The sequence below is a fragment of the Pelophylax lessonae genome (assembly GCF_965119305.1).
Source record: "Pelophylax lessonae genome assembly, chromosome: 3".
NCBI classification, from domain to species: domain Eukaryota; kingdom Metazoa; phylum Chordata; class Amphibia; order Anura; family Ranidae; genus Pelophylax; species Pelophylax lessonae.
Window position 1 is genome coordinate 413,225,260 of NC_138770.1, and position 23,461 is coordinate 413,248,720.

General features: G+C 46.7%; 1 protein-coding gene across 1 annotated transcript in view; it reads left to right on the plus strand.

Annotated features, from left to right (window-relative positions):
• LOC309549245 (uncharacterized protein) overlaps positions 1 to 23,461 on the plus strand; it is a gene marked incomplete at both ends in the record, with an annotated part of 362,081 nt that overhangs the window by 45,717 nt on the left and 292,903 nt on the right. Inside the window, one exon of the mRNA XM_082249369.1 lies at positions 23,161 to 23,303. Coding sequence (XP_082105495.1) covers positions 23,161 to 23,303 — 143 coding nt within the window. The remainder of the gene's footprint in view (positions 1 to 23,160; positions 23,304 to 23,461) is intronic.

Below are 23,461 nucleotides of genomic sequence, written 5' to 3' on the forward strand. Positions count from 1 at the left end.
TAGCAAGACTGGGTATGCTCAGAAAAGAAAAAAGACAAGGAAAGTTAATCATCACATGACATCACTTCTGCAGTCGGCTGTTGTTGGCTGACAAAATTCGTGTGCAGTCTTTTGCAGTTTTCAACAGACACGACAGCCCTGGACAAAAGACGGCCGATCGTTCGGCCGACGATCAGTACATGTGTACGGGGCTTAAGGGGCAGGAATAGTTGCTGACATAATTGCCCAAATATGGCAACATGGCCATATTTTGGAATATACATTGACCAAATATGGCTATTCCCATATTTAGTCAATAATTTCGGCCACTATCCCTGCCCCTTTATTTACAGTACATTCCAGAAGATCACTCAGGGAGCAGTCACTAGTGCACAGTAATTGGTGTGTGATGACTGGCCTACATTTTTTTTATTTTTTTTAATTTGGTGGGTCAGCAAGCATTATGAGTAACGTGGTACTACATTGCCAGATGTGAGTGAGCAGAAATCAACACAATTTATTTTTTTAAAAGGGCTTGGCAAAGAGCGAAATATGAAAGCTAGACACGCTGGTCCTAATGGTAATTTTAAATCACTTTCAGCTCTCCACACCTCACCCACTGACAGACTGTGACTTGTAAGTGCTCAGATTTCTCCTCCCTCACCCATTTTGTCACCTATGGACAAGGGACAGTTTTTACCAGAATGCAGTGCAGGAAACTCAAGTCCCGTGCACATTTCACTGTGTTCACTGCACTTGCAATGTGCAGCAGGTGTCAGTGCAATTCTAATGACACGCCAAATGCAGTTTCCTACGCAGCCCATTTTCCTGCACTAGATCACATGGTACAGAAGTAGCCCGTGATCCGGTTGCTCTGCAGTTGTAAAGTAGTGCTGCACTACTTTTATTGCAGTCTGGCACAATATTAAGTCCATTCAGCTGAATGGACTGAAATTGCACTGCACCTGGATCGCATGTGAATTGCACAGGAATACACAGTGCATTATTGTGCTATTCATGGCGTGAACATGCCCTTACTCAAAGGAAATATATATGTGTGTGTGTGTGTGTGTGTGTATGTGTGTATATGTATATATAATATTGATGTGGCCTTTCTTTTAAAGTTTGAGATTCTCAAAAAAGGGCAGCATTCACTTGTTATTGACCATTTTGTTTATAAAGCTGCCTTTTGTGTGCAGCATACAGCTACATTGCTGAAAGAAATAAAAATAAAAACCGCTAAGTGCAAAACTATTGTGTACCTAAGGACCTTTTCACATGGGCATTCAGTCTGTATCTGTCTGACAGTTTTTTATGACTGATCCAGAATCACAATGTATGTCTATGACCAAACAGATATAAATGGATGTGATGTCGGCCCCCCACTAAGTCCAATCAGCGAACGCTTTGCATTCATTAAGAAAATTCAAAGTGTAGCACTGCCTAACAGCATGGCCATGATTTTCAGCTGGGCTGTCATGTCTCCCAGGTGTGGCTGTTGAGACTGGGGAGTCTTCCCACTGTCCTCTGAGAGGGTTCTCATTGGGCGGTGGAGGAAACCCAGCCAATGGCACACTCAGGCCTGTATCTACCCCAGAAAGGCAGATTCTGCCACACAGCATTCTGGGAGTGGGTAGAAGTTTGAGGGGAGCACATGACGCAGCATCTTTGATGGGAAGCAGAGTCCCAGGAGGGAGAGTATGGCTGTCTCTCCTCCTGTCAGAGGAATCGGGTGTCACAGGCAGCTTGCCTAGTGAGAGGGGACAGAAGGCTGAGCTGCAGAGCGGATCCAGTGCAGAGGACCAGCGGAGAGAGAGAGAGGGGTCCAGTTTCAGGAAAGCATTCCCAGTTTGTGAGTACAGCAAACTGCCCCCTGGGGGTCTGCCTAGAGAGAGATGGGACCACTCCAGTGAAGGTCGTGGGGATCCAGGAGCGAGCTAGCTAGCTAGCTGGTGCAGGAGCAAAAGTAAAGAGGGTGCCAGTGTGTGGACCCTGAAGTGTAGAGGGGGTGCCTAGTGAGAAGACCCTGAAGTGTAGAGGGGGTGCCTAGTGAGAGGACCCTGAAGTACAGAGGGGTGCCAGCGGTTGGGCCCTGAAGTGTTAAAGTGTACAGCGTGCAGTGTACAGTGTTAAGAGCTGCAGAAGCAGTATACAGAGGCTACATCGGTCAGCAAGGACTGGCGGGAGCAGTGTTTGGGACTTTTGAGCTAACCAGAGCATCAGAAGGCAAGTTCAAGTACAGTTCAGCAAGTCAGTGTTTTTCAAGTGCCAGCAAGCGTTGGTCGGCATCCAGCCGGCGTCAAGACAGCGCTGAAAGGCATTTTTTCTTCAAAGTGTCCCATTTGTACCTAGTTGAGCCAGAGGGGTATCCCACTCATTCCCTTCTGCTATCCCCAATATCAAATAAACAAAACAAACCAAAGATGCCCGACTGGTCTTTGACTACAATCTTACACTTGGGTATTCAGCTTAAAGGGGCTTCTGGCGTTTCCGGTAACCGTGGCAGACCCTCATCAGGCCCAATACCTGGAAATGCTGCTACAAAAGTATTTCCTGAATAGTGCCCATGGTGAGTGGCCGACCTCCTGTGTACATAATTCAGCAGGGCACGTGCTTGGCACAGGAACTGGAAGCTTGTACAGCTCACTGTAGTAGTGGTATGGATTTGTGATTTCTAGCTTCTAGGTGGATCACGCAGGTATGGTATATGCATGTAATCTACCAATACCATGCAACTGTAACAATGTAAAAATATCCATACTTAGGATTCATCAGGCGTTTGATACAAGCTGGCCAGCGGTTGGGCAATTGTGCATCAGCGTGAATGTGTACTGCCTCGGAAAACCAATATCTTTCTGCTGGTCAAAGCAAGCCTATTACCACTTAGGCCCTGTACTTCAGCTCGTAAAATGCTCATCTCTGAAGTCTCAAAATGCCCAACAAGCAAAATCCCAATAATTTCAAAGGCCCCTGTTCACATCTAAGCGTTTTTTTCGCCTGAAGCAAAACGATTGAAGTTTAAAGTACATGAGCTTCTTTTTTTGGCTGATTACAAGCGTTTTTGTTGTCAATATCTGCCTGGCTGATTACAAGCGTTTTTGTTAGATGTCAATATCTGCCTCCAAACACCTGCAAAAAACTCCTGAAAAATGCCTGGAAAAAAGCCCCCAAAAATGCCTGGAAAAAGCCCAAATAAACACCTGAAAACTATACCCTCAGGTGTGAATGGAGCCTTAATGGAAATCATGTGTTGCTGACGAAACAAACCCACAAAAAAAAATCTCCTTTTTCATCAGATTGGGGTCATGTTGCTATATGTAAGCCAAATGCAGATTGGGGTCCTGCTGCTAAATTTAAGCCAAATGCAATGTAAAAGAGAGAAAAAAAAAGCCATTCACAGTCAGATAAATTCTGGCTGTATACGCGGTCACTGAGACGGTTTGTGAAAATCGTACTGTTCCACACACCGCATACAGATATAAGGTATCACCCAAGCTTGTTGTGTGTTTACTTTTTTTTTTAAAGATTTTGAATTTAAAATTTTTCTTTAAAAGCTGCATTGGTAAATGTCCCCTATAGCATTGTCCAGCTTCTCATGCCTTCCTTTCAGTAATAGTTTGGCTATTACCCCTAAAAATAGTATTTACCAACAGGATTCACCCTCCATAGACCTCGAAGCTCAAGTTCACTGATTTATTGAACATGATCTGCCAAACCCTGTGTGTATCGAACCCATGAAGAATCCATAGCACCTAGACATTGCTGTCTACAGCCTCATAACTGTATATTAGCAGTGTGAGCTCTAAGGCTTTTCTAATGCATATTGTTAGTCTCCGGAGATTTGGTGATGTAGCTACAGCTAGAGACTCTGACAAGAAGGAGCAAAACTCTGACTCTACCAAGACTTTCATTTTCATAGACTAAGGAATGGTACTGTAAGTCCGTAACAAAGAAATGATCAGCTGCAGAGCGACTAGAGGCCGTGCTGGTCCTTTTAACCCCTGTCTACCTTTAAGAGGAAGCTTTCAAAGTTGAATTATTATTTTTAATATATCTGTTCTCTTTACCTTTTACAATGATTTGTAGCAAGCAATTTCTATGATGATGATCTCCGCATAACCTTCAGTAGGGAATAACTTGCCTCCTGTCCTGCACATAGAAAAGGAACTCTTACTGAAAACATGTCATATTTCCTCCAACTGGATTATATTTTTTGCATCTTTTTTTTTAAACTGTACCATGGAAATCATCTACTTTGGTGCATGCACTACTTCCCTGTTCTACACAACCAACCCCTGCTTTTGATTAGCCACTACCACATGTCCATTTAAAGCTGGAAGAAATCTTTTTTGCCAAGAGTAACTAAAGACCCTATACTGCTACCACCTCTAAACAAAAGGCAAACATTCAATTGAAATACATACAGTATATTATTATTTATTATTATTATTATACAGGACTTGTATAGCGCAGGACTTGTATAGCGCAAACAGTTTGCGCAGTGCTTTACAACATGAGGGCAGACAATACAGTTACAACCCAATTTAATACAGGAGGAATCAGAGGGCCCTGCACGTTAGAGCTTACAATCTAGAAGGGAGGGTAAGGTGAAACAAAAGGTAATATCTGTGGGCGATGAGCTGATGAAGAAAATAAAAACCCAGTTGTTGGGTGTGGGTAGGATAGGCTTCTCTGAAGAGGAGGGTTTTCAGGGATCGTCTAGAAGCTAATAGAGTAGGAGATAACCGGACAGATTGGGGTAAGGAGTTCCATAGACTTCGAGAGGATCTGGAAAAGTCCTGGAGGCAAGCATGGGGTGAGGTGACGAGGTAGCTAGAGAGCAGGACGTTTTGAGAAGAACAAAGAGAGTGATTAAGTTGGTATTTTATATAGCTAAATCCCTATATCACCAAAAGTATTGGTTCAATATTGTGTTCACCCACCTTTTGCAGCTATAACAGCTTCAACTCTTCTAGGAAGGCTGTCCACAAGGTTTAGGAGTGTGTGCCTATGGGAATGTTTGACCATTCTGCCAGAGGCGCATTTGTGAGGTCAGGCCCTGATGTTGGAGAGAAGGCCTGGTTCGCAGTCTGCGCTCAAATTCATCCCAAAGGTGTTCTATTGGGCTGAGGTCAGGACTCTTTATGGGCCTTGCTTTGTGCACTGGTCAAAATCGTTTTGTGTGAGATTATGGTGTGCGGCTGTTTTTCAGGTGCTGGGCTTGGCCCAGTGAAGGCAACTCCTTAAGGCGTCAGAATACCAAGACAATTTCATGCTCCCAAATTTGTGGGAACAGTTTGGGGTTGGCCATTCCTGTTTCAACATGACACTGCACCAGTGCACAAAGCAAGGTCCATAAAGACATGGATCAGAGAGTTTGGGGTGGAGGAACTTGACTAGCTTGCAGTCCTGACCTCAACCCCATATAACGCCTTTGAGATGAATTAGAGCACAGGCTGAAGACTCTGAGCAAGGCCTTTTCTCCAACAACAGTACCTGACCTCACAAATGAGCTTTTGAAAGAATGGTAAAACATTCCCAAAGACACACTCCTAAACCTTGTGGACAGCCTTTCCAGAGAGTTGAAGCTGTTATAGCTGCAAAAAGTGGGCCAACTCAAATTTGAACCCTACGGACTACGAAGACTGGGATGCCATTAAAGTTTGTGTGGGTAAAGGCAGGTGTCCCAAAACTTTTGGTAATATAGTGTATATGTAAAAGGTCTTACCTGCCAAGATTTGTTATTCTATTCAGCCAGGTTTGATGCACGCAGCCCAGCAGGACAGCATAGCCAGGTCATTGGCCTTGAATTTTCTTTCTATTGTTAAGCATTGGATTAGACAAAAAAGGAAAAGGGGCACACTGGAATTTGTTATTCCCTGCCTGTAAACAAGTTCACAGTGTAAGAATTTGAAAAGCAATATGGCCCTAATTGGTTTAATCCTTTTTCTTCCAGGCCTTGCGTACCAATTTTAAACTTAGCTGGCAAGGCCATTTTTTGCAATTTTTTTTATTTTTCCCTTACAGTTACCAGAGTTTGTTAAAGACCCCCCAAACCAGATATTTTCTGAAAGCGCATGACCAGTAGAATACAAATGCAGTGCTACTGATTTTTAGGGCACATTGCTATTCAGGCAAATATTTATCAAAACAATATTTTTGCTAAAATTACACTAAAATTATTATTAGCAGATAAAAACACAGCACATTTTACAAAATTCCTGCTAAATATAAAAGCTAACCTGTATTGGAAACCACATTTCTCAAAAAATCTAAAGGTTTTCATTGGTCCCTTACAGCTTTCAGAGTTTGTTAAAGAAACCCCCCCAAATCATATATTTTCTGAAAGCTTAGGACCAGTAGAATAAAAGGAAGGTGCTACTGATTTTTAAGGCCCCACGATATTTGCGCAAATGTTTACCAAATTAATATTTTCGCTAAAAATACACTAAAATAATTAATAGTGGATACAAACACAGCAAATTTTACAAAATTCCTTCTAAATATAAATGCTTAACCTGTATTGAGGTAATAAATAGCAAGTATTTGTAAATTTGTAATTGTACCTTTTTGCAAACTTTAAAATAACAAATCTCAAATCCTGGAGGTTTTCATTTTTCGCTTTCAGAGATTTAAAAGAACCATCCCCGCAAACTACACATTTTCCAAAAGTAAAGGGCTAGTAGAATAAATGAAAGGTGCTATTGATCTAAGGTTCCGCGATATTTGCGCAAATGTATGCCAAACAGTATTTTTGCTAAAAATGCACTAAAATCATTATTGGCAGATACAAACACAGCAAATTTTACAAAATCCCTGCTAAGTTCCTTCTGAGCTAAACCTGTATTGAATTAATAAAAAACAAATATTTGTATATTTTAAATTGCGCCTTTTTTGATTAATAGTGAAAATCGGCCCTATGCAAAAACTTCTCTAGAAATCTGGAAGTTATCCTTTTTCACTTGCAGCTTTCAAAGTTTATAAAAAATTGAATGTGCTACTGATTAAGGCACCGCGATATTTGCGCAAATGTTTATCAAACCAATATTTTCACTAAAAGTACACTAAAATCTTTAATAGTGGATTCATAAATGGCAAAATGTACAAAATTCCTACTAAATATAACATTTTAAACTGTATTGAGTTAATAATTAACAAACATTTGAACAAATCTTTGTACATTTTAAATTTTACATTTTTGTGAAATGGTGAAAACTGAATGTATGCAAAACTGTAAGTCTCCATTCACACTAATACGACTTGTCAGGCGACTTGTCAGCCTGACAAGTCGCGGTCCGTTGTGTGGTACGGGAACTGTTCTAATAGGAGCGACACAAGTCGCTCCGACTTAGAAAAAGGTTCCTGTACTACTTCGGGGAAACCTGGAACGACATGCATAGACATTGATTCTGTGAAGTCTGTGCAAGTCGTGCCGAAGTCGCGCTGCACGCGACTTCACAGGTCGCCTCCGAAGTCGTGCCGCTTCAGTGTGAATGCGGTGGAAATAAATTAAAACCATTTACTCTAAAAATCCAGAGGTTACCGTTTTTCACTTGCAGCTTTCAGAATTTGAAAAGTCCCCTCAAGCACGGCTCACACTGGTTCGATGAGGGAAACCCTGTGAATCCAGAACGGGTTCCTGCATCGCACATATATCGCCGGCACACTGCCTTCTGCAAACTGCTAAGGGTGTCAATACAAAGTTAAGGACAACCCCAGATCGGTTTGCAGATCGCAGTGCGAACTGTGATTTTGGACAGGAATCGAATTGCTAGGGTGTAAACACCCATGTGATCTGATTCTGGTGCAGACAAAAAAAAGGGTCCTGCACGAATTTGGTCTGAATGTGATACGAATTGTATGGCTGAATTTGCATTGCACAGACATTGCATGTGATCTCCACAGCAATGCGAATCACATGCAATGTCTGGCATCGCACCAGTGTGAACCAACTCTCAAACCAGACATTTTCTGAATGGACATGACCTGTAGAATAAAAAAGTGCTTCTGATTTTTTTTTTTTTTTGTGCCCCTTCAAATATTGCGCAAATCATATCGCTATTTTTTACTAAAAATACACTAAAATGATTTAGTGCACATAAACACAACATAATGCACAAATTCCTGCTAAATTACTACTAAAGCTGCTACTAAAGCATCGTTCACATGTGGCATACTAAAGTGGATGCCCATGGAGGGACATGTTTACCCACACAGGGATGCACAGGCATTCCGTGCATCCATGTACAGGCAGTCCCATTTATGTCAATTGGGATGCAACGGCTGAACAAGCATAGCTCCTGTTCCCGTGTGGGTGCACGGCCCCAAACACAGACAGTGTGAGCTTAAGGACATGCATGCAGGCCTACATGGATGTCAAATTGAGAGAGATGGCTCTGTTTGTGCAGTTGCTACATCAGAAATTACATCAATGGGACTGCTTGCACAGGGGTGCATGGAACACCTGTGCATCCCTGTAAAGGTACGCTGTGTATGCCCATTGTGAACAAGGCCTTAGGCCTCTTTCAGTTTTTAAAACTGGCCCAATCGGACTACCCATTGTTTTCTATGGAGAGGCTGATGTAAATGGCCATGTGTCTGTTTACATCTGCCTGCATCTGATCCGGTCCACTAAAAACAGACGGATGGGGATCCCATTCTCCATCCATCTAGCAGATTGGATTGGATGGAAATGGACAGGTGGCCCGTTTCTTTCTGGCCATCCCATAGAGAACAGCAGGTCATGTCAATTCTGCATCAGCGGAGCGGATGTGGACCTGTCATCCACCTGCTCAGCGGGGATCAGCAGAGAGATCCCTTACCGAGCAGGTGGATCTGCTTGACAGTCCGCTCCATGTGGGATTTTATTTTCTGGGGGGATGGGGGTGGGGGGTCTTTGGTTAGATATCAGAGGTCTAAACAGAACACTGTATCTCTTTTTTTGAGACCAAGAAAGGGACTTAAAGTACCTTTCTCTACAGCACTTTACATGAAAGAAATAAGGAGTCTGTATAGAGAACTTATTCATTCATAAACTGACAGTCTGACGCATAGTAAACTCTTGGTTTACTTTGTGTGAACAACTGAGCTGTCAGTGGAGATAGAAGCCATCGTTGGCTCGGTCCATTGCACTACAGGGAAGGGGCTGGTAAACACATGTTTCAAGCTCCAGCTTCACCAGCATCTCCCCCCCCCCCCCGCTTGGCATGACAGCTGGCCGGACACAGTGCTGGTCAGCAGCTGCAGGTGGCGGGAGGGATGCCACCGGGGGCATGGATGGATGGGGGGTGCAGGGGGTCAGTATGGGGGGTGGGATCAGTCTGCCAGGAGTGACATTCTGTTAACCCCCCAAAGCCCCAGCAGCACCTGAACTTGGCGGGAGCAGCAGAGGAGGGATGCCGACTTCTAAAGGTAGCTGCATCATATCGGGTTTGCAAGGGGGGTGATTGGGATAGGAAAGGAGGGTGGGGGGAGTAATTTTAGGTGACAGGGAGCAGAGGGAGGTGAGGAGGCTGGGGACAGGGAAGCGGCGGCATGGGGGTGGTCACATTTTAGGTTAATAACGCTGATCAGTGGATTGTAATCCGATCTAGAATTGTTCAGCAGAGTCTGCTGAATAATTCTGTTCTAGGTTCATGGTCATTGAAGTGGCCGTGAACTTATAGCAGGGGGAGAAATGAGGCCCGTACAGCGTACAAACCTGGCCAGCTGCAAGCAGTGCTGTAGGACCGCACGGACCTGGCAGTAAAAGAGTTAAATGCTGACCCTCGGTCCCCCATCCTTGCTCTACAGGAGATTACTAGGCTAAAAGAAAAAAAAGAGATGCTTTAGAATACCTGTTTAATGGGGGTAAATGAATACATAGCTAGAATAAATGGTGTTTTTTTTCTATAACACATGGAGTTCAACTATAAACCCAGCTGCTGTCCAAGACTTTGCTTCAAGTAAAAACAAGTGTACAGGGGGCGTGGCTTGGACATGGCGGTGTGAGGTCGCTTTCTCTTGGTGCTCCCGCTCTCCAGCCTCCCTTTTCGGCCTTTAACTACCGACTATCGCTATTATGAGCGTCCACAAGAAGAGGAAAACCAAGCCTGCTTCCTCCGCATCCTCACGGACTGTCGCAACTACCCCCATCCGTGCTTTCTTCCCGGAATCTGCCAGCCCTCCGCCGAGGGCCCTACAGCTAACGCCGCGTGGCGGCCTAGGAGCGCCGGCCGCTTCCTCCCCGGGACAAGGTGCCTCACCTCTGCCCCCACCCGGCACTATGGCAGCCTCTACCCCGGTGCCTGCTTCCCAGCCTCCGCCGCCGGTACAGATTGGGGACAACACGGAGCTATGGACTCTTCTCCGGGCCCTTCCCACCAGAGCGGACATGGAGTCCATTGTGGCCCAGGTGGCGGAGCAACACCGGCGGGATTTCCAGCAACTAGGCAGCGAGGTGGCCCTGTTGGATGGTCGCTTGGCGGCGGGTGAATCGGCGGTCAGCGATCTGCAGTCCAGGGTGGCGGCCCTGGAGCGGACCCAGACGTCCCACGGAGAGGCCCTTGCTGCTCACCAACTCCGCATGGAAGACCTGGAGAACCGGAGCCGCCGTAATAACTTGCGGCTCCGGGGTATCCCAGAAGCGACGGGTGCCGAGGACCTAGCAGAAACAGCAAGGGCTATACTTTCCCGCATCCTGCCACCTGAGCCGCCGGTGACCCTCGAATTTGACCGGATCCACCGTGCCCTGGGTGCCCGCTCGAATGATCCCGCCAGGCCTAGAGACGTGATATGCCGTCTCCATCGGTATACCACCAAGGATCTGATCCTACGAGAAGCCTGGTCTAAGGGCCCTGTGGACTTTGATGGTGCCACTGTGCACATTTTCCCTGATGTGGCCCGTGGAACTTTGCAGCGCAGGGCTATGCTAAAGCCCCTACTGGAGCGGCTCCGAGCCCCGGAGGTCACCTACCGATGGGGGTTTCCCCTACAGCTTACGGTGCGTAAGCACGGATCTTCCTTTACCTTGCGGAGACACTCCGACTTGCCGGCCGTGTTCGAGTTCCTGGACCTGACCCCGATTGCCCTCCCGGATTGGATGGCACTGCTCCCTGACCGTGATCCCCGTCAAGGACCCGGGAGCTCTGTCCGTGCTTTGCCCCGCAGGCAGCGCCAACGCCAAAGGAGCAGGAGGCCGCAGCGGGATTTTCGGGGTCCGGATGTAGCGGCTCCTGAGACCTGAGCCGGCGGCGGCTGTGGTCCGTGAGTATGGCCCCGTCCCTCCATCCTGCCCTTGTTCTCCCTCTCCCATATCCGCTGCTTCCCGCTGGCTGCTTTGACTGTTCTCTCTTATCCTGGATTTCGCTGCATGACCCCGCACCCCAATCCTGCTGCTTGCACTGCCCCCCCCCCCCGTGCTCTGTCCGCCCTCCTGGACGCTGGTGTGGCTCTGCAATTGAAGGTTAGTAGACTGCCCTGCTGGACTGCCCGCTTCTGCCTCCTGCTTACGGGTACCTCTGCCTGCTTATGTCTTGCTCCCTGCAGGTCGACCCCCCCTACATGCTTTGGCCCCCGACCCTAGAGATCTGTATCTCTGTTGCCCCTGCTGCTTACTCGCCCAAGTGACTGTCGCTGCTTTCTCCAATGCATGGTGCTGTGGCTTGGACTTTCCGTTCGCTCTTCGAGGACTGTCCTGAGTGCTGCATGTGCGGACCGACCTCCTTACAGACTATCTACTTATGGGCAGCTCTAGGGAGCTAAGGGCAATGTGTATGAGGGTTGTGAGACACTGCTGTGTGGCCTGCCTTGTTCGTCTACCTGGCGGGGATCGGGGGGATGCTCCGCCATGGGTTCTGTGCCTCTGCCCTTTCATATTTATGTTTCCCATTGCCGGTTTCTGCCTCTCCCCTCCTCCTTCGCCTGGTGTGTGTCTTGGTTCCTGCTGGATTATCTCATTAGTGGCGTTCGGAGGAGGGGACGGGTCGTTCCGCACCTGGCGGGGCTCCCCCTGCTTCTATGGCCGGTCCCGGGTGGGGGGTGGTGGGGAGGGGGTGCTTTGATCTTACCTGGTAAATTAAGGGGCGCTCACCCCGAGGGATGCCTGTGGGTCCGTGGCTTCCGTTGGGGTGATTGGTCTTGCCTGCGATACATGGGAGAAAGGTTATTAACTGTTGGGATGCCTACTGCCTTTGTTGCTTATATTGCATTTTGCGGAGTCTCTGTTCCCCATACCCTTGTGCTCCTGCTCCTTCCCTCTCCCCCCCTCCCCCTCCCCCTCCCTGCTCCCCCCCTTCCTCCATCCCCCCCTTCCTCTTTCCCCCCTCCCTCTTTCCCCCCCTCCCCCTTCCTCTTTCCCCCCTTCCTTTCCCCCCCCTTTTTCTCTTTCCCCCCTTCCTTCCCCCCCTTTTTTTTTTTTTTCTCTCTTCCCCCCCCTTCCTCCTCCCCCTTTTTCTTCCCCCCCTCCCCCCTCCTCTTCCCCCCTCCCTCTTCCGCCCTCACCCTTCCTCTTCCCCCCTCCCCCTCCCCCCTCCTTTCCTCTTCCTCTCTCCCTTCCCTCTTCCTCTCCCTCTTCCCCCTCTCCTCCCTCCTTCCTCTTCTTCCCTCCCCCTTTTCCCCTTCCCTCCCCCCCTTCCTTCCCCCCCCCCTTTTTTTCTCTTCTCTTTTCTCCTTCACGGGCCGGGGCCTTCTTTGGACTGGGTTGACTTGGTCCCCCTGGGGGGGTCCTTCTGGGCTGGGTGCCTGGAGGCCGAGGGCCACATGGGACGCACGGCTCTGGGACCCTGTAGGGGTGGGGGTCCAGGACGCCTCTCCCGATAGGGGTGGGTGTCTTGGGTCTCTCCATACCATTTTCTAGCTTCTTCCCTTCCCCCTCTTTGGTATATGATGTTTGATTTTGGACGCTCATTATGTCACATGCTTTGATCTCTATGGGCCGTGTGGGGGGTTGGCGGGGAGCGGTCACCCTCCTCTGCCTGTTGTGACCTTCCCCGTACCCCACATAGGGTTTGTTTTCCGCGGAGTTCCTTTCGCTCCACCCTGAGTTGGGGTGGTGGGTCTGGGACTCTGGGAGAAAGGTGACTTGTTCTCCTGTGCGCCTCTCGCACAGTAGCTCCCCTCCCTCTCTTTCTGTTCGCACGGTCTACGTGCATTCTAGCTCTCTTCCCCTTTTTTCTGATTTCTCTCTTCCTGTTCTTCCTTACGGACTTCGACCGGTCCACTTCCTTGCCTTTACTTTTCCGCTCTACGTGGGCGGTTTTTCCCATCTTGCTGCCTTTACCTTCCTGATTTCGGACTCTTCTCTCTGTATCTCCCCGCCACTCTTCCCTCTCCCCCCCCTTCCCTTTTTTTTTTTTTTTTTTTTTTTTTTTTTTTTTTTGTGTGGGGAGATGGCCATCCCCCGAGCTGACCCCATCCGCTTGGTCACGCTGAACGCCAAAGGGCTTAATACCCCCGAGAAACGCTCCATCGTGTTGACCGAGCTCTCCCGCCTTCGGGCCCACGTCGGCTTCCTTCAGGAAACCCATTTCAAATCTACCAATATTCCTAAACTGGGCAACAGACGATTCCCCACGGTCTACCATGGTTGCTTTTCTGAATCAAAGTCCAGAGGCGTTAGTATCCTGATTGCTAGCCGGACTCCGTGGTCTTTCTTGGATTCATGGAGCGATGACTCAGGTCGAGTTCTATTTGTCAAGGGTCGTCTTGGCTCTGTGCTCGTCACTTTGGCAAACTTATATTTGCCTAACTCTGACCAGGTGTCGTTCCTTGAACTGATGTCCTCCAAATTACATGACTTTATGGAGGGGCAGGTCCTGCTGGGTGGCGACTTCAATCTAGCCTTGGATCCGGAACTTGATGCCTCCCGGGGTTCCTCCCACATCTCCTATGCCGCATTGCGGCGTATTAAGAAGACCTTTCGTGCTTTTCGGTTGGTAGATGTGTGGCGGGCTATGCACCCGACGGACAGGGATTTCACTTTTTACTCTCCTCCACATGACTCCTACTCGCGCATTGACTATTTTATGGTACCCCAGGCCCTATTGAGCAGATCAGTGTCGGCTTCGATAGGAAACATCACGATCTCGGACCACGCCCCGGTGGTCCTTGAGCTGGATTTGAGGACCCCCGAGCAACGCCAATGGCAATGGCGGCTCAATGACAGTCTCTTGCAGGACCCTTCCATCCTATCTGAGCTACGCTTGGAACTGGGTAGGTTCTTTGTTTCTAACGCCCTCCCGGATAGTCCCCCCTTGATGGTATGGGAGGCCCACAAAAGCTACATGCGGGGAATTCTAATTAAAATCGGCTCGCGACGCAAAAAAGAAAGGATCCGCCAAATGCAGGATCTTATCTCGCGCATTGGTAAGCTGGAAGCTGCTCATAAAAGGTCTTTGGCACTAGCTGCCCTCCAGGAGCTGACGGTCCTCCGTGAGCAACTGCGATCTCTGACCCTCTTTAAAGCAAAGGCCTCCCTCTCCAAATGCAAACGTATCTTCTATGAGCACGGGGACAAATGTGGTAAGATCTTGGCTCATGCGCTTCGTCAGCAACGGGCGCAGACATTTATCCCTGCGGTGCTCTCTCCCTCCCAACAAAAGGTCCAGGCTACGGAGCATATAGCGGAGGTGTTTCGCCGCTATTATGCCTCTCTGTACAATCTATCCTCAGATTCCTCGGCCTCTGCTCAGGATGCTCTTCGGACGCGCATTCAGGAGTATATTCGCGCATCGGGCCTCCCGAGTCTCCCACAGGAAGCCTTGGAGCAGCTAGATGAACCGCTTCGGCCAACCGAACTTTCCTGCGCGTTGGCGGGGACTCAAAGGGGCAAGGCCCCGGGTCCTGATGGCTATTCGCTCTCATATTATAAGAGCTTTGAAGATGTCCTCTCCCCTCACTTCCTAGCTGCTTATAATGCAGCGGGTCTGGGTGCAGACTTTCCATTGGACTCTCTCCGAGCTCATATTGCGGTGATTGAAAAGGAGGGCAAGGACCCCCTCCTATGCCAGAATTATCGTCCTATATCGCTCCTCAATATCGATCTGAAGCTTTTTACGAAAATCTTAGCATCACGTCTAGCCCCCTTTCTCCCACAGTTGATACATGATGATCAGGTGGGCTTCATACCCTCGCGGGAGGCTCGCGATAACACCACGAAGGCAATTGATCTCCTTCACCTGGCCTGTTCCCGAGGGACTCCAATGCTGCTTCTCTCGACGGACGCCGAAAAGGCGTTCGACCGGGTGAACTGGCGCTTCCTCCTGGAAACCATGGAGCATATAGGCTTGGGACATCGTATGATGGCTTGGATCCGGGCGATTTACTCGCGACCGTCTGCTTGTGTTAAGGTTAATGGTTTCCTCTCTGATCCCTTGGAGATCAGGAACGGTACGAGACAGGGTTGCCCCCTCTCTCCCCTGATTTTTGTGTTGACTCTTGAGCCCTTCCTGCGCTCCATCAGAGCGAATCCCGATGTTGCGGGCCTACCGCTTTCAGCGTCGCTCACCCCTAAGGTGGCGGCCTATGCGGATGATCTTCTCTTCTTCCTTACCAAGCCGCTGCTCTCCTTACCGAATCTTATGCGTGAATTTGAGGTGTTTGAAGCATTGTCCTCGTACAAAATTAACTTCCAAAAATCGGAGGCCCTCCCGGTTGCGATGCCACCCGCTATGTCGCAGCTTCTCAAAAGTGATTTTCCATTTAAATGGAGCTCCTCTCACATCACATACTTGGGCATATCCCTCCCCAACTGCCCCAAACGCATCTTCGAATACAATTTTCCTCCTCTTCTTGCCCGCATCCGGAAAGACCTGGACGGTTGGCAAAAAGGCATGTTTTCCTGGTTTGGGCGCTGTAACATTATTAAGATGACTGTCATGCCCCGTTTGCTTTATGTGCTTCAGGCCCTCCCGATAGTTGTTCCTCTGCCCTTCCTCCGTAGGGTGAATGGGGCATTTCGCAAATTCCTATGGACTCGAGGCCCCCCCCGGTTGGCCTTGAAACTTCTTCGCTTGCCCAAACTCAGCGGCGGAATGGCTTTCCCGGATGCCACCATGTACTCTGCTGCATGCCATTTGGCCAGGATTCTGGACTGGCATCTGCATAGCTCACTGAAACAGTGGGTGCGGATCGAACAGCTTTGCGGGGGTTCTCCCCCGGAATCTCTGCTGTGGGGCTCATCCCCCCTGACGGAGGGGACCTTGGATCACCCAACTGTTGGAGCCACTTTGCAACTGGGCCGTAAGCTCTGTAAGGAAGGCCTCATCGCATCTTTGCCGTCCCCTTTGCTCTCGATCGTGGGAAACCCAGATTTTTCCCCGGGCCTCAATGACCCGGCCTTCCGTATTCTGCAGGCCAACGGGGTCTACCAGGCCAGACATTTTCTCAGCGGGGATGGTTGGATGTCTCGCCAGACGCTGCTGTCGAGTAACATGTTTGCCGCCCTGTCGTTTTGGCAGAGGGTACAACTCGCCCACTTTCTGCAATCGCTGGCACCGGCGACCTCTTTTGCCAGACGCCTCACGCCGTTTGAAGAGTTGTGCACATCGGATGCTCCGGTGCGCCATGCTATTTCCCTGCTCTATCGTATCGTGACGTCATCCGGACAATCTTCCAGGCCCCCCTATATATCTCTATGGGAACGTGATTTGGGTATCTCCCTTTCGGACTATCAGGTGGAGCGTGTCTTTTTCTTCACCTACAAAACCTCTACGTGCTCTAAGTACCAGGAGGTGGGTTATAAGCTCTTGACCGGGTGGTATTATACCCCGGTTAAACTTCATAGGATGTTCCCCTCCTGTTCGGATCTTTGCTGGCGATGTGGTGTGGAGGTGGGTTCCCTTCTCCACATCTTTTGGTCTTGCAGGGTATTACAGCCTTTTTGGTCGGAGGTCCTCCGTATTGTCCAAAAATTTACAGACCACACCCTTACCCTGCAACCGGCCCTGTTCCTTCTTCACCACCACAGCTTCCCAAGGGCGTCCTATCGGAAGTCGATCTTGCCGATACTGCTGACAGCGGCCAAGAGCTGTATCCCTCTCTTATGGAAGCAATCCCGCCCTCCTACTGTGGCGATGTGGTTGCGTAAAGTGGCGTTTATTAACGAGATGGAGGACTTGCTGGCGGCCGATCGGGGTACGAGGGAGGAGTTCCTCAAGCGTTGGTTTTACTGGCATGAGTTCAGCTCGACCACTGAATACCGGGACCTTGTAGCATAGCTGACTCGCTCACACTGGCTGGCCTTCTCCCCTGTTGGCCCCCTTTCCACCCCCCCCTTGTCCCCTCTTCCAGTGTTTGTCCTGTTTTCCCTTCCCTTCCCTCCTTCCCTCCCTCCCCCCTCTTTCGATGTGGCACTTCTCTTTCGTTTCTTTTTCTTCCCTTTCTTTTTTCTTTTCTCTTCTTTGAACTATTTCTCCCGTTTTTGTACGGCATACATGACATTAAGACCTCTTGTGGTTTCTTGGATTGGTGCCCCGTCAGATGCCCTCGGCACTCCGATATGCCGGCCATTTGATAGATGCCGGTTGGAGCGTTGGCCTATCTGGGGATCTGCCGTCCTGAGACATACTTTGATACACTGTGTATTCTCATTTCTCATATATGGCTATGTTTTTATGATTTACGCCTCATGTTACGCTGTTCTCTTGTTACTCGGCTGTATTTCAATTCACTGCCTTTGTTGACTTGTATGCCTTTATCTCCTCAATAAACGTTGAATTTAAAAAAAAAAACAAGTGTACAAAGACCTGTCTACATACAGTTAATCCTTTATATCAAACTGCATCTACATAGCTGTACACAGTGTGTTCTTTCCCTAAGGACATGTTTGATTAGAACTGTCTTTCTTTAGGTAATGGACCATTGCTTTAGTTGACTGAGCGAGTATCTATTTGCTTTGATAGCGAGAGTGTAATATGTGCTTTCTGCCACTGAGCTTGTTGTGCCCTGACTCAAACTGTCTCTGTATTGACTGAAATAAATGACTTCAATATCATGTAAAGAAAGTTTTACGAAACTTGAGCAGCTGAGTTCATAATGTTATTATCACTGTGCAGTACATACATATTTCAGCAAATCTCTGATGGTATCTACAAATAGTATTATAAAATAAAGGAACTGAAATTAACTTATACAATTGAAAATAAATATTATAGAGGAACACGTTTGTTGATTCATGAATGACAGCTTGATGATAATAAAATATCATTTTTGGTAAATCAAAGCTTGCAGTGCTTTAAAAAAAAGAAAAGGAAAATGTGCTTATAGCAGCATAGAATATAATATAATAATTCAACTACGAGAATAATAGAGTTTCATTCAGAGAGCCATGTCTATCTATTATTTCTGTCTTGGAGCATTATCAATTCCCAACTATTTTGTGGCAGAAGGGATTAAAGGTTTATTTCTTTTACAAATGATAAAAATGTTAGTAAGAACATGGGATACAAGGAGATTGTTTAAGGGGATTCCAGTACAAAAATTACTTAAAAAAAAAAAAACATTCTTTGTAATTGAGAAGTTAACCATGAAAATGCTGCACTTAACCTAAATAAGTCCACTTACCATATATATATTCAGTCTGGGTTCACACTGCTGTGCGGAGCGGCTCACAGTAGGGGTCCGGTGCAACCTTGTTCTCTGTTTCAGGGACAAATCGGGCCCGAATTTTTGGCTGGATTTAGACCTGAAACAGACCAGGAGACGTACAGGACTCTTCTGCACACCACTCCGCAGCCTTCTCAGAGATGTGTGAACCAGCTCCATTTAGAGCCGGTCACAGTCTTCTGTCATGCAAATTGGATGCGGGGAAACCTGCATCCAATTCACATAAGTGTGAACCCAGCCTCAAAGAATTAAAATATGGCCTTATATATAACTGTAGCCATGCTGAAATGATGGCGTCATGAGTACTGTATTGCGGTTTAGGTCATGTTTGGCTGCTTCTTTAAGAACTGAGTAAAGAAGATGGGTTTCTCCTATGGAGCGGTGAATTGGATTGTGGGGGATGTAGTCTGAAAGAAGGTGGAGACCATGCATTGAGGGATGGCCTGGACCACACTCCCAGGGAGCTTTGAGGGATCCGCGGAGGATCATGGGAAGAGAGATAAATTGGGGCGGAGCCAAATGCACACTCTCTAGCTTCAGGGAACTCGTGGAGTGCGGGTGTGTGGAGAAGAGCCGGAGAGGAAGTCTGACTAAGAGAGAGGACTGCGAGCGAGGCCTGGAGTGCGGATTGCGCATCCTGACAGAGGAGGATGGCAGGGATCACAGAGAGGTGATCGGTCCAGTGTGGAAGTTGAAAGGACGGTGAGCAGCGTAGAGGGAGAGAGAGCGGCCTAACCCTGAGAGTGCTGAAGTTCTTGCCTGTGAAGCAGCACTAGAGAGAGAGCCCTGTGAGAGGTTAAGGAGGTCACCGCTGGACACTAACGTTACAGTAAAGTGCCTGGTGATTCTTGGGGAAACCACAAGTATACACATAACTGTACAGCATACATCTGTCACTAAGATCTGGATAGTGTTTACCCTTTGTGGATTACAAATATCACTTCAATAAGTGATTAAGAGCTCCAACTGCCGGCGAAGAACCGCAAGGCCTTGCTAGCGCAGTAACTATGTTGGTTAATCCTAAAGGGGGCCCCCAGCTTTAGAGTGTTTATGCCAGTTAGTCAGACTTAATCTTTCAGATAGACCGGAAGAACGGTTATTTACTGAAGATCTTAAGTCTACATTTTTTCACTGGTAAATAACATAATAGTACATTGCAGTCACTCTCACTTACTATATTCTTATATATATATATATATATATATATATATATATATATATATATATATATATATATATATATATATATATATATATATATAATATATATAGCTACTTGTTTAATCTAAATTGGTGTTTGTCTCCCAGTTCCCACTTGGGTCATTGGGGTTTGGAAGACTAACACCCTATTTCATTATTATTATTCTGGTGTGTTCTTATTGTACCTGTTGTATTTATTCTGTTCAGTAAACAGTTACACTGGTATCAGTGTCAAAAGTAGTACTGCTTAAACATTTCTGAACCTGTAGTGCCCAGCGGGTCAGAGGTTTCTTAGGGTCCAGGGAGTGCAGAGGATGTTCTATTACCCAGCAGCCCCCGGGGGGGTCGTGCTACATAACTATACCTTTTGTAGGAAATCCTAATAAACCAGCACAAGCCAAACCTTCTACAGCCTAAAACGTAGCTTTCATTAAACAACCATATAAAACATATAATGAAAGAAGTCACAAAATGTTGCCAGGTGTGTGACCTTGGGTCTGGTTCAGGGCAATTACTTTAGTCCTACAAGATGTATACAACTGCCTCCAACTAAAGGGAGATAACAACACAAACTGTATCAACCAACAGCGGACATAAGGGTTTATTTACTAAAGGCAAAACCACTATGCACTGCAATTGCACTACAAGTTCACTTGGAAGTGCAATCACTGTAGATCTTAGGGGAATATCTGAAATGAGGGAAAGCTCTGCTGATTTCTATCATCCATTCATGTGCAAGCAAAGATGCTGTTTATTTTCCTTGCATGTCCCCCTCATATCTACAGCGACTGCACTTCAAAGTCACTTCCATGTGTACTTGTAGTGCACAGTGGATTTGCCTTTAGTAAATAAGCCCCATAGAGTATTTTACGCAGGTATTGAAAATTCTGACTGTCTGAATGGAGAAGTATATGGTGTACGGTCAGTGTCCTGACCAAATCCCTCTACCTACAGGCATTGGCTAGTGCGAAGGGTTACTATGGCTATTGAGAGAATTGACTGCCTACCTAAAGGCAAACATGCCAGGTGGTCAATGGTGTTAGAATAGGACTAGGTGTATGTGATGTCAGAAAGAATCTGCAGTATGTAAAAACCAAGATAGCGGCCACTGATAGTCTGATGAGTCATGACGACATATGTGATGTTTGAGTGTGGCAGCATGTTTTGGGGCATAGGGCCCTTTTCTCAAGGGCCAGGCTTGAGGGGATCCTGGAATCTGACATAGCATCCTCCTAGAGAGGTCTGCTCTAACACCCGTGATAACCTGATATACTGCTGCCTACTAGAGACTTGTCAGATGTGCTTGTATATTCATTGTACTAGTGCTTGCAATATCTACTTTTCATTTCTGAGTTTTTTTTAAATACCACACTCGGATAGTGGTATTTTCTCCCACTTTCTTTCCTTTTAGGTGTTTGCATGTTCTGGTTTTGGGAACTGTCCCAGATCCCTCATGAAGGAAAAACTGTTGACACTGGCATCCTACAAACGTTTAATGTTTTTTGGACTCATTGTTCTAATACAATAATTTTTCCTTTTTTTTTTTTTTTTGTTCTACAATTTGAATTTGTGCGCTAGAACCATTTTCACCCTGATGTGTGAACTTTACAAACCTGAAAACATTAGGGTAGTGAGTGTAGTTTTTTTATTTAATTTCTGTGTCAAACCCTTTCATGCAAACCGCACCAATATCTTCCCACTGTGCTCAAAATGTGAACTTACCTCATCCAATGGACCACTTGGTTATAGAAGGTCATACAGTACCTGCAGCCTCACAAGGGGTTAATACTACTCCATCCTCTCCACCGTGCGCATCATACCAAGATCCAGAAAACAAAGAAACAAAGTGCTCACAGAATTCTTTACTTAAACCACTATAAGTATATAAGAATGCACTTATATTTGATATGCTAAAATACAGCCTTTTAATTTACAGCTCCTTCTACAGCCAAACACGGAGATTGGCTCCTATCTGTCAACTCAGAGACTCTGCTTGTTCAAGTGTACCTATGGTCAAAATGGAAAATCCTATATTAATTTCCACACTTACATTGCCCTGGGAGTAGGCACTAGGGATCGACCGATTATCGGCAAAGCCGATATATAGGGGGCCTATATGTACTTTCCCCGATATATCGGAATCGCCCACCAAGGTGACCGATATTGCCAATATTTCGGGAAAGTGGATGTACTGGAGTGATGCCTACATCTAGAGGCATCACCCCGATATTTGGCGTCCATAGCCGACGGTCGGCTGTCTTGTAATAACAACCGATGCGCCTGAGAAGCCGCTCGGCTGTCATTACAAGGAGTGTAAGGGGCTGTCCCCCCTCCCTCCTGCCACCTTCCACGGTTCGTCTGGGTCTCCCGTCCCACCAGGAGACCCGGGCAACCAGCCTGCACGGCTACTTAAGACCCGATCAAAGCTGCATTCGGCTCTGATCGGGTCACCATGCAAAAACCCAGAAGTGATGTCATGACATCACTTCCGGGTACTCGACGCCAGATTCAAAAAAATTACAGCATTCAAAACAGTCAACCTTGGCTTTTGAATGCTTTTAAGTGCAGAGGAGGGGTTTGGGGTCTTTTAGACCCCCAGATCCCTCCACAAGAGTACCTGTCAAGTGATAAAAAAAATATATAAAGATATTCAATGGCCAAAATATCGGTATCGGCGACAAAAAAACTATATTGGTCAATAACTAGTAGGCACTGCTGTGTCACAGAATTTAGAGCTTGCCTTCTGAACTACAGAGGTGCTGACAGGAGTTTGAAGAAGTAGAGCCAGTACAGGAACAACTGCTTGCAGTTAGCAAGGTACCATGGGATATGTTTTCTACCAACATGCAGACAAAGCCTACTGTAAAAAAGGGGTCTCGTTTAATGTGTGCATAATCATTGTTGCCTGTAAAATGCATAATTTGGCACTGTTGTCTTTAAATTGAGGAAGGTCTAAATGCATTCCTAAATCTACAGTAAAAGTAGTTAATCAATTTAAAGACCGTAAAAGGGCAAATACGTCATCAGAATTTTAGAACCTCCTTCCTTGTCAATTTCCTATTTTGTGTTTTTGTAAGCATTTTGAATTGCTATATACAGTAATTACAAAGATTTTGATTGTGCTAACTTTCAACTTCTGACTAATTTCAACTGATTCCATAACAACTTATAGTATACACAGTAGATCAAGATACCAAAAAATGCCTATGTAGGATGCACCATATTGGTAAACAAAGATATTGATTTTTTTCCGGATGTCCATGCATTTGATTTGGTTTGAAAAATGCATCAATATGCATGGAAACACATCTTGAGTCAGAATTTTAAAGTTACTCGTTCTATGTAGAGATAGTAATGCTGGCCTGTGTTAACCATTTGTATATTGTTTGATTTCTTCAGAAAGATTAAAAGACAGAGATCGGATCATAGATGCCTGAAACTGCAAACAGGGGAATGGTTTGAAGAACTGAGGGCAAAGCGCTTCATAAAATACTCCAGCGCCACTGACATTCTAAAGTGTGTTTTAGAAGATAAGCAACCAGGTAAACCATACTGTTCATGTTGATTGCATAAAGACTCTAGGCAAAAAAAGTATAAAAAATTGTATATATATATATATATACTGCATAATATTTGACCTATCAAAATGCTTTGTATTTCTTCCTATGCGATCCTGAGATTTACACAGCTCTGCCCCTTA